We start from the raw sequence: 12,412 nt of genomic DNA, 5'->3' as shown, positions 1-12,412 counted from the left end.
GACAACTTTCATTTCTTATTTGCATGTGAAAAGTATACAGATATAAGAGAACAATATATATATACATTAAACTATGACTTAGACACGGATTGTTTACTCTGGGGAAGTCCAGACCTTACAGTACAAAAAAACGAAGAAATTATATTGGCAGTACAAGAATTTATAATGAAGAGTAAGCGTTTTGTGTAATCAAGTCATATTGTATGTATGTATGTATGTATGTATGTATGTATGTATGTATGAGTGTATGTATGTATGTATGTATGTATGTATGTATGTATGTATGTATGTATGTATGTATGTATGTATGCATGCATGCATGCATGCAAGCATGTATGTATGTATGTATGTATGTATGTACGTACGTATGTATCGCATCACTCGAACATGTGTATTGTTATGTCTTACAAAATATATATATATATATAGATATGCTTAGTCAAAGCTTACAAAGTTCCTAAGTGATTATATAGTATTTACTTAGATCAGTCGTTTTCTCATATGTAAAATACATTGTACCTATAGTGTAACTTTACTACATTAGTCTCTTATTGTGCGTTGTATATTTATTTGTATGTAATTATGAAAACATGAACAGTGCTCGGACAGTAATATTATTGTTTAACGTCAGCATTCCCATGATCACTCTACTTTATATCTATGTCTATCATTAATAAGGAGATGGTTTTACATAAGCTCTAAGCTTGTTACCAAATCCTCTTGTATACTTTTGATTTATTGTACTGTATTACTTATTCTCAAATAAATATTGTTTAAACTAATACATATTCAACCTCTAAAAAAAAAAAAAAAAAAAAGGTTTAACTTCAGATTTTTTAAAAATCCTAGTGCCACAATCTGTTGGTCAAAACATCCCTTATGCATTGAGAAATAGAAATAATTTTGTTATTCCTAACTATAAGTTTTTTTAATACGAACTTGATTGTAATATTAAATATGTTCCTAGCTTGAGCATTTTCAAAAATACTATTACGCCAAATATAAATACATTTAAACCTCCCAGTTATTATGGTTTTGGGGATAGGAAAATTAATATAAGTTAAGGTATCAAAACAGTTCTCTCAAATATAAAAACTTATTTCGTTTTAACCTGGTAGAAAATGCTGAATGTATTTGTGGTAACCCTTGTGATATTGCCTTTCATTTTTTTCATTTAGTGTCCAAATTACGATATACAGAGTCAATTACTTTTTCTTAGTCGAAATGTAGATACAGATGCAGCTATGAACTTACAGTTACTCCTATGTGGAAATGTTCATCTACCAGTAGACACTAATTTAATCATATTCAGAAATGTGCACAAGCAATATATTCTGTTCTGTACTTACTGCCTTTTGACAAATCGGAGAACAATGTTACAATGATGTTACAAAAATATTGAATTGGTAACCTTTATTCTTTATTTTGTCAAATATTGTAATTTTGTATTTGTTTTGGGAAAGGGCGTTGAGAAGTTGCAAAAGCCTGTGCCCAATTCCTTTGTACGTTTTGACAATAAAATATTTTGAATAAAAAAAACATGTACATATAGTATGTATGGTAACCATAAATGTTATCAGTACAGTGGTAACTGACAAAATAATTAAACAATTTAAAATTGCATTTAAAGTGGTGACATGTATTAAGCTCTATACCCAAAAAATTATTATTGTTGCTGGTTCAATTCTTTTCCTCCGTTTTAGGAAAATATTTGTACGAGAACAATATTGCAGGAAGGAACTCAATTCTTGCTGACATTTAGGGGAATTTGATGGACATACACTTAAAAATCATCCAGTACATGAACCATGCTTGCAACTTCATATTTATTTACCATAATCCAGATACATCAGATTACCAACAAGTGATATTCGAGAGCATGTGTTTGTTGGCTTCCCTTGCTTTCCTACGGGTAGTCAAATCAAATGTCCCTCTGTTTCATGATATTCAATTTTGTCAAAATTTCAATAGCAAGATAGACAGAGTTTGGATTACCTCCACTTTATTCAAAGGTAATTAAAATATCCTACCCATAGTGCTAGCTGTAACTAAAAATACACAATATCCCTCTATCTGCCAAGTATACTCTTCAACATTATATACAACTAAAGGGCCCTTTTCTGCTTTCCAGGGAGAATTCCAGTCAATATTTTACAACTTGCCTTGCAAATCTCATAGTTTTCGTATTGGGGCAGCTAGTACATTTGCCCAAAAAGGATCGATATACCAAAATCTTGAACACATCTGTCTCCTACCCCGAAATATGTGACATCTCTATCTTGCGCATAGGGTCGAAGTAAGGAGTTTGATGGCATCAGGTGATGTATATCATCCTATGTTGGGTTTAACCAGTCATAATATAACATGTTACGTCTCCTTTCTGAGCATTGGGTCGAGGAAAGTTGCTGCGGGTCTTAAAAGTTGTGTTTAAGTTGATTTAAATGGCACCAGCCGCACCTAAATTGTGCTATTTACATGATATATACATGTATACATGGTTTCCATGGCATAGTGTCGAGAAAACCAATATTTTGTGTGCGGTAGTTGTGCGACAGTTGAGAAACCTATCCGGGAACATTAAGAGGACATTTAAAATAGCATTGTCACCACGCAATTTGTTAAAACGACACAATTTGTAATAAAAATGGCATCACCTTCATGTGAACTCAGTACATGTTAGTGAGTTCCTGCACCAGGAGACGTAACAGTTGAAATAGCACACTGATTAGATGGTAAACCATCTAGTGGATGCCACGTATTGTGAGTTACAAATCCTGTCATGTGACGATCAAAGGGCAAATTTACAGAATACAATCACCATTTCAACATGTCACCACTTTTATTGTATTTTGAAATTGTTTAATTATTTTGTCAATTACAACTGTACATAGTCAAATGGTGAGGATAACAACATTCATGGCTTCCATGCATAACGTGAACATGTTTAAAGTTTAACTGTTTTTAGCAAAAAGGAGTTTATGTTTCCATGTGCACCTTTTTTATTTCACAACTGTGAACGAAACCATTTATGTTATTGTCAAGAGCTTCGGGTTTGGTCATGGTTCCAAATCTATTTAGCCCAGAGTAGAATTAGGGCTTATATATCTGGAACCATGAGTGGCATATTTTGTGTTCCCACCAAAGACCAAATGTTCTAATATGTTTATGTATGTTATGATGTCAAATGGAAATGATGATCATATCACAAACTGCCGTTTATTCTATCAATAAAACGACCATTTTCATTATAATGTGTTCACAAAGCCAAGATCCTGTATAAAGCTATATGCTTCGTTGGACGAAATGACATGAAACAGATTGACAGATTATGCAAGCTATGTACTCTAGTTATGTTATTTCGCACATACGAAATTCTCTTCCAATATTGTGTAAGTAGTTAATCCAAAAGGTCATCCTGATGCGACCCCTTATGCGATGTCGTTAGATGTTCATGTAGCGTATTGAGAATGAGCTAATATATATATTCTAATAAGATTGGACATAGGGCAATGCTTATCAACTGTATTATATTGTGATGAAACAACACCAATAAAGTGTTAGGCTTGGTTATAACCAGTTTATTTCAGCAAACCAAATATTGTATGTTAATTTACGTCAACTGTGACATCTTTAAATAAGTGGAAAAACAATGCACGGCATCATGGGAAAGGCTGGCTCGTGATAGGACCTACGTGATACCATTGCAGCCGAGGGCTTGCCTGTTGGTTATTGACTGATGATAACGTTCACTTCATGTTTTTCAAGATCCAGTCCCTGTGGTAAGACGTCTTAGCATATATGGTTGGTCCCCGACAGTCGGCATTACCTCCAAGTACAGATCCTACGTGAACCCATTTCCGGTTCACAAGGCATTGGAGAGGACTACCACTATCACCCTTTAAGGAGAAACACATACAAGAATTAGTTAGCAGCACAAAACGTCAAAATGGGAAATTGATTTCACGTTAATTATACATTTTTTATTGAACCAATGTATAAGAGCTACATTCATCAGAACGAGATATCAATCGGACAGTAATTTATCAAAGTTATATTTTGAAAACAAAATGACTTCACCCTTATTTGTGTCTTATTGTGATGGAGTAAAAATAATATTTGAGACATATCTTCTTTTCAGATTATTTTTTTCTGCGTCGTTAGTGTAAGCTATATTTAGACGGAAAATCGAATAGACATTTGAAAGAGAGGAAACTCTGTCAACAAGGAAATTGTCAAATAAAGCTATGTCCTCTATCGCCTGCTATGTCAACGACCTCGTGATTTTTGTTGGCATCTTGCCTTACGCTTACGTAGCTATTGGACCATTTCTTCACAAATACTTTCAGAAGAGGAGTCAGCATCCAGTATGAGAAGTAAACTTATACACACATACCACACACCGTCTATAATGAGCGGCTTGAATGTCACACAGACATAACTCAAAATGATAGCACATGCTGCGGTATTTTACTGTTACGTGTGTTGTAGAATGAGAGGTTGATTTGAAGTTATATAAAAGAGAGCATATATATCCTCTTATAACACTGATAAATGATTTGCGGTTCTTTGAGTTATCATTTACCATAATCGTTTGCTTCATCAAAATTAATCAATGTTCCCGTTCTATGCTGTCATATGAATACAGTTCACTGATACTTACAAAACAAGCGCCTTTGGGATCAACGCTAGTACACATCATATCATCAGTTGCATTAAATGAGCTCTGGATGCCGGCTTCGCACTGAGCTTTTGTTATCACTGACGTCTGAAGTTCTTGCAGAATTCTCGCATAACGAAACAGTTTTTGTCCTAGAGAGCGAGAAAGATACATCTAAAGCATTAGGCATGTGACACTTCATTGATATAGAAAGATATAACGGCTATATGGCAAATAAATGTGCGTGCGTGCGTGCACTGCTTTCAGGAAAACAGTATCAACGTAACCATATAACACAACCTATCGAGGAAATGCACTCGATACCAAATAGATGTGAAAAACGTTCTTTTTGCTAATCAGTGTGATGTCATCAACCAAAAACCATATTACCATGTTATTTTTGTGGTACAGCACTAAAAAATACCTGAAATTGAGGACGTATACAAATACATTACTAACAGTATACCCGTGTATGCTAAGATACCATACGGATGGATGCAGCTGCTTAATTACATATACGTAGAGGTAGAATTGATGCTATTCGAATGCCCGTGTATGCTAAGACATTATACGGATGCATATATCTGCTTAAATACATAGAGGTTGAAGTAGAATTAATGTTATTCAAAACAAATCATTACAAAAAGTTCCTTACTGTTGTAGGCCCCCCAGCCAGTGACGTAACAGGTTCTGTTGGTGGGGTCCACACTGTCGTCTGCCAGTTTGGGTATCGGACGAATGTATTTGCAGAACTTGACACATCTTTCTAGCTTCAGGATCGACAGGTCGTTTTTCCCTGAATATCTATCATAATCAGGATGCTACAATATCAAAACGATACTGTTATAGTATGTTGTTATCATACAAACTTCAATTAAATATATAGGATACAAAAGTACATTTCTAATTGCTAAATGTACATTTTCGTCAATTGAAATTGATTTGTTTTACCTTTATTATTTTCTTCACTTTAATCCTCATTTCTCCTCTGGTACTTCTTTCGTTTTTCTTTCTGTCATATTCCCCAACTTTAACTCTGAAAAACTTTCTCCTAAAATATGAAGAAAAAAAGTTTAATCTTTAACATGTGATATATAATAAGACAGTTAGTGTGAATTAGTTGTCACCAGTGGTAACTTCAGTGGAGTAATATAAGTTCTTGTAAATCATTCTTGAACTCTATACTTAACTGACGATTCGGATTTTGTATACAGTAAAACTCACTTGTGTCGAACACGCTTGAATCGAATACATCGGATGAGTCGAACGTTTCGTTCAGTCCCGATTTTTCCCCTTCTTTATCTTAGTAAAGCAAACACGGTTGATTCGAACACTGTTGAATCGAAAACTGCGGTTGTGTCGAATATATGTTGTGGTCCCTCCCTTCTAAACTATACAAAGTTCAAGCTATAAATTACTTTAAGCGTTTTGGCTCATCCGTAGACATGTGAATATTCATATTATATCAAAAGCATTGGTCACTTAAACGTGATATCTAACGTTTAGCGTAGAGAATGACCATAACATTGTGATAGTAAATTAAAATACTTATATATTAACAATTACTGGCTTATTGTAAAATTCTCAGATTGGAAATACCAAGTAGACATCATGTAGGCATATATATTATATCTTCATCCAATACACACTGTGCTTGTTCACTCATATACACATATACAACACATGTATACATATATACCCTCACAAATATTGATATGTATTTATCATATACATGTATATAACAATTAATTTACTATTGACATCTTAAACAATATCCTATCATAGATTTGTATTGGAAACGCACATAGAGACAATTCAACTACTAATAAAAGAAATACAACATTTGTGTGAGAGACATTATATCACTATACACAATTATTGGTTAATAAGCCCTTCTAATCTTCTCTTACTTGCGAACTTAAGATATTTAGCAAGATTTCAGATATCCTTTCTATTATTTGTTGTAAAAGGCTCTATTAATTTGAACATGCTAGAATTTCTAATATGATAAGGTTTAATGTATTTCTTTCGTAATGGATCAAAATAAGTCAAAACTTTAAAATGAAATGGAATTCATCTTGAATATCTTCCAACATACAAAATGAGCACAACCTCCGGTTTCGTTCTACATTATAATATCTCCCAGTTTCAATACATAACTCATGAGAAGACAAACGTATTCTAATAATTCCTTTTAAGCTCAAAGTATCGAGTGGCTTCATTAAATTTTCTTGCATGCAAAAATTATTTCAAAGAAATCTATACAAGCTACTTTTTGGCGAAGAATTTTTTTTTTCGAAACACTCTTGACGAAAGACGTCAATTATCCTTTCTTTATAAACAGGATATATATTTTTGTCCACATGGTACAACTCCCATATATACCCTAATCCCAATCTATATAGCTCACTCTTAATACCAATTATCCAGATATCGTTATTTTTTACCATTTCTCTGTAACATGCTTGTAAAATACAATTTTCTATGTATTTTTTAAATTTTTGCCAGTACTTTATTATTCTACATTACCTATAATATATAAAGGATATCTACCAAGTTCAGAATACACCATGCAATAAATACAATAACACCTATTACACTAACCATTTCTGTGTTTTTTAAATTTTAGCCCAATGATATCTAAGTTCAAACTACACCATACAAATAAGGGTATTTTTACGAACATTTAGTAATCTTGTGCAAATGATAGATAATTTTTTTTCTACTTCCGGTGCTATATGCAGTCCCCATATTTCCGATCCGTGAGTAAGTACATTGTATATTATTTACATATGTATCGAAAGCCGAAGTTTGTGTTTCAGGGTTATAAAGTTATTACGACATACTTTCATTAGTGCAAAAAATTCATTCATTCCTGTACATTAAAAGATTTGGATTTCGATAAATGGACAGTTGTCATTTAAAATGCGAGTTTAACAATCATTAGCATACGTATAAGGCATACAGAATCGGTGACAAAATCTCACCTTGGAACAATCCATTTTTACAATCAAAAAAATCTTATAGAGACCCTTCAGCATTCACGCAGCATTTCACATTCTTATCAATAGACCTAGAACGCGTTTTTATAGTCTTTGAAGCAACAGTAAAGTCTTTTACTGCGTTTTAACTTTCTGTTAATTAATGACTGCATCACCGATAGACATTTTTTTTTTAAAACCAAACTGAGCGTCCGAGATCTTGTTATAATTTGCGTTAAATTTATTAAACTTTCGTTTAGGATAGAAGTAAAAAGCTTTCCAAAACAACTGACTAGTGTAGTGTCCCTATAATTATTGGTATCAATTCTATCTCCTTTCTTAAAAACAGGTTTAATGGTTCCCTGTGATCAAAGTACACCGTAATGGGTAATTTCCCGATCTAAAAATATTGTTAAAAACTACTATTAGCCATGGCATCAGAACCTCTTTGCACCTTATAAAATACTTATTCATAATATTATCATTTCCCGGTGCCTTTACTCATTTTAAATTCCTTAAGCGGTATTTATTTCATTTTATCCTTGTCCAATTCATCAAATCCCATCATGTACACTTTCATCGTGTTGATTTAAAAACTCAGTTACATCGTTGTTGATCGTAGGCGTCGTACAGGCAATATCACGAACATGTACAAAGAAATTGTTCTGATTCAAATTACATTTACCCTATTGATTGCGTTTCCTGAATTGACTATGAAATGGTTTTGGATTATGTTTCCTTAAATAGTTGTACATATTGCCTTGATGCCCTTTATACTCTCGTTATATTTCAATTATGCTTTCTTGTATACCTTCTTTTTAATTACAAGTTGGCGATGGGTCTCATCACATTTAGATACATTAAAATCATAAAGTGCATTTTTATACTGTATATGTTTTTGTTTATGCTCCATATTAAACCACGGCTTATCTTGTTCAGCAACTAACCGTCTCACATGTGTACGTTTATCAGTCATTTTGTTACACACTGGTAGAATTAATTGATTTAATCGAGTCGTAAAACCTTCAACACATTCATTAACACTCTCTATACTATGACTAACAGGGTTACATAATTCAAACAAGTTGTCAAAATTATTACGCAAAACTTTTACTAAATGAAAACATGTTCTTTTGATATTTAAGATCATAGATAACAAAAAAACTGTTGATGGTATACCTGTACTTGTAAACAACAAAACAAACAATATAAAAGTCAATACATATATCTTTACTGTTTAAAAGTAATTTTTTGTTAGCCCTAGCATGAATTAAATATCTTCCAAAATTCCTTAAAGTTTTAACATTATTGCTAGAGAACAGTTCTGTTATTTTGTAAACCGGTCAACAGTAAAAGTATGGATTGATATACACAAATGCATTTAACTCTTAATTCTGAATATGTTGGACAGAACAATATAAATTAAGTTTCATCTTCAACTTCATTACTTTCACATAGCACACATAACCTTTCAAATCTTGGGATACCATTGTATCTACCTGTTTCAACATTCAACCAATGTGCACTCATCCTATATGTAGCTAAAATATGTTTTATTTTAAAAGGCATTGGCTTGCTTAGGTAGACCTATGTAACAAACTTGTCGACAAAATATTTATACATGTATATGATAGACTTTGATGAATTTTCTAAACTAATTCCCAATTTTTGAATAAAAATATCATCTATCCGTTGTTTATATAGCAACAAAAAATATTTTTCATTTTAACACATGCTGTGTCAAGCATACATCTCCAAAACCTGATGAACACAATGTGTATAAATCATGTTTCAAATGAAAAATCGAGTTTGCCTTGTAATTCGGTTTTTGGCATTAAGTTCTACTATTTCGTTATAACAAGCCCTCAATATATAATTATCGGTCTACAATAGTTTTAGCCAGTTTTTAATAATAGAAACCTTACGTTGTAAATAATATGGAAAACGACCAAGATCAAAATAAACCATAAAACTATTAACAGCTTTCTTCACACCAAAACCATAGATTTTAAAAACAACAAATGTAGCTCTTCCCCCTCACAACCATAATTCTAAATGCATGATATGTAAGTATCAAATAATGATAACTTAGTATTTTCATTTAAAATATACTTCCTTATCTTACGACTGAGGAGATAATAAGACTTTAAACTATAATTTTTTTTATCTTTATACTGAATATTTTATATTAGATATGCATTTAATGTTGTAAATATCTTTAAAATACGACCAAGAAAAATTAAATGGTATTAAGAAACATAACAAAATATGAAAAAGATACATCTTGGTGATTCGAACTCCAAACTTTTGGATTGCTAAGCGATGGTTCTACTATATGAGTTATGGGGACTTATGGCAATGAGATGTTTATGTTATCAGATATAATCAGTCTAGTTAATGCTAGATTAAAATATTTTATCAACTACGTTTTTTTTAATTTTCCGATACCAGCGCATCGGAGGACCACTTTTTAAGAATGGGATTTTAGTTGTCTTTTGGTACATATAATAAAATAAGACGTTGTAAAAGTTGGTCTTCCGATGCGCTCTATGTCAAAAAATGATGTGAATGCGGGAGAAATTCCCTCGAAAGTTACAAAAGCCCGATGTGCAATTTTACGGCCATTTAATGAAATATCCATTGTAATGAACAAACACATCTTTTGCAAATAAGAATATTTACATGTTATAGATTTAAGGTTTGTATTCAAAAACTCAGATTTTGACTTTTTTTTTTATATATATATATATATATAATTTTGAAAACGGTCACCGTTAGGTCGAAACAGGCTAATATGCGCCATACCTCTTTGGACATATCTATATTAAGTGGTAATTACCTCATTCTTTTGGTGCAATGGGCCATTGTCAGAACGGTATCGGCGTTTAGGAGTGTCCCGCCACACCTGAACCTATTTTTGTGTAGGAGAAGAACCTGCCATGGCCACGCATCCTCTCCGGCATCATTGCCCCCTATAATCCTAGGAACTGCCCCTACACGAGAGAGAATAGACTGATACAGTATAAGGGACCAAACAACCAATTGTTTTCCCATAGACTTCAGTGTTAACGTTTTGGAGTATATCATTAAAATTCTTGAATTCAATATGGCAATTATGGTTTATAACAAAAGTTTAGGGTCTCATATAACACGTAATCGAAAAAAAAAAATTGGGTCCTTCAGCTCAAATTTTTTCCATGGTAGCCATTTTGAAAATGGGTGAATTTCGCAGTAAAAATTCTCAAAAATCTGAAATGTTTACCTGTTATCTATTTTTACCTCAACTTTTGGGGAGAAATCAATCGTACTTACAAAATTTATATCAATATTTCTTATAGATAGTTACCTATCAGGCTACATATTTATTTTGTTACTTCATAACATACTGGCCAATTAGTGGCTGCCAGACATTTTATCCCTGGCTAAACTTTCAACTATAGATAGGGAATGTTTCAAAAGTCTATAATTTTTATTGGTTGGTTGTTCCCTATAAAGGAGAGTGCTATATCTTGTTCCATGTTTACAGTAAGCCTCATGATATTTTTAACAAATTTAACTTAAGTACTCGTTTACTTCAATCACCATTCAAACAATGCATGTACGTGCATATTCTGGAATGTGCTGTTATAGAAATAACTTCTACCATAACACCATAACTACCTAAGCGTGTTTCAAAGTTGTTTGTAAAAATAGAAAAGAATTATATTTTTCAACTAAAGGAAACAGATTTTTCTAGCAGTTGTTTATAAAAATTGAAATAATTATATTTTCCAACTACAGGAAATATATTTTTTCTAGAAAAAGTTTCTTTTATCTTTTCACAATGACAATAGATGTTATGTTTTCATGCTATGAAATAATATGTGATGTAACCTACACGATTTCAAACAAACACGAATAAACTGTAAAAGCATGGTTTTCATGCAAAGGTATTTCTGTGAGGCCTTTACATAATGATAAAACTGTGGGGTTGGGTGTTTTTTTTATCAAATCTTGGTATACCTTACCTTGTGTGAGCGTGATAGCGAACCCAAAGACGGCCAGAATCGGCAGAATCCACCGGTCGTCCATAGCTTGCTCGAAACTCTGATAGTTTGTCGACACGCTTACTTACAAAAGTTAAACTGACGTCTTATTGTTCACTTCACTTCTATACAGGCGACAGATTATATGGCCTGGGGCTTGTGTAAGACTGTTAGCGAGGTCTTTAATTATTGCTTGAACCAAACTTCATATACTTATCTTGGTCATACATCAGACGTTAACTGACCACTTAGATATTACATAAGGATGTGACAAATCTATTATCACACACACATATACAATAATTACCCATTTGAATGAAGTTCAGAAAGTTCACTTCTTAATTATGAGGTCATCAACTGTTCCTTCGTTTCAATGGCGATTTATTGACTAGACATCAGTTCTCGTCTATTTTGAATAAAGCCTTGGTTTTCTGCAATACTAATTCAGGACACTATCGGTCCCATAGTTTTCGTATAAAGAAGCTGCTAAGCATGGTATCTCTGAGGACACTATCAAACAATGGGGTAGATGGAAATCTGGAGCTTTTAGGTATTACACTCAGTTGTCAATTTTATACCGTATTGAAGACAAGTCCAAAATCTAATATTTCTTAAGTTTTCCATGTCATTACGCTGAAAATTAGATAGTGAGGTCTTCAATCGAGATATGGAAAGTAAATTGGGCATCCGCCAGACCGGGGGGGGGGGGGGGGGGGGGGGGGGGGGGGGGGGGGGGGGCATGCATTGGT

At 33.0% G+C, this 12,412-nt stretch overlaps 1 protein-coding gene across 1 annotated transcript; it reads right to left on the bottom strand.

The window, feature by feature from the left end:
- Positions 1 to 3,552: 3,552 nt before the first annotated feature.
- Positions 3,553 to 11,778, bottom strand: LOC117320676 (serine protease 27-like). The gene is made up of 6 exons (XM_033875192.1): positions 11,646 to 11,778; positions 10,478 to 10,631; positions 5,609 to 5,708; positions 5,313 to 5,478; positions 4,661 to 4,809; positions 3,553 to 3,896 (listed from the first exon to the last, which is right to left on the bottom strand). The coding sequence occupies exons 1-6, from the start codon at positions 11,707 to 11,709 to the stop codon at positions 3,747 to 3,749; spliced, it is 783 nt and encodes a 260-aa protein (XP_033731083.1). The 5' UTR covers positions 11,710 to 11,778; the 3' UTR covers positions 3,553 to 3,746.
- Positions 11,779 to 12,412: the final 634 nt, after the last annotated feature.

The sequence above is a fragment of the Pecten maximus genome, unplaced genomic scaffold (assembly GCF_902652985.1).
Source record: "Pecten maximus unplaced genomic scaffold, xPecMax1.1, whole genome shotgun sequence".
NCBI classification, from domain to species: domain Eukaryota; kingdom Metazoa; phylum Mollusca; class Bivalvia; order Pectinida; family Pectinidae; genus Pecten; species Pecten maximus.
The sequence above is the reverse complement of the archived record's forward strand: the minus strand, read 5'-3'. Positions and strand labels throughout refer to the sequence as shown.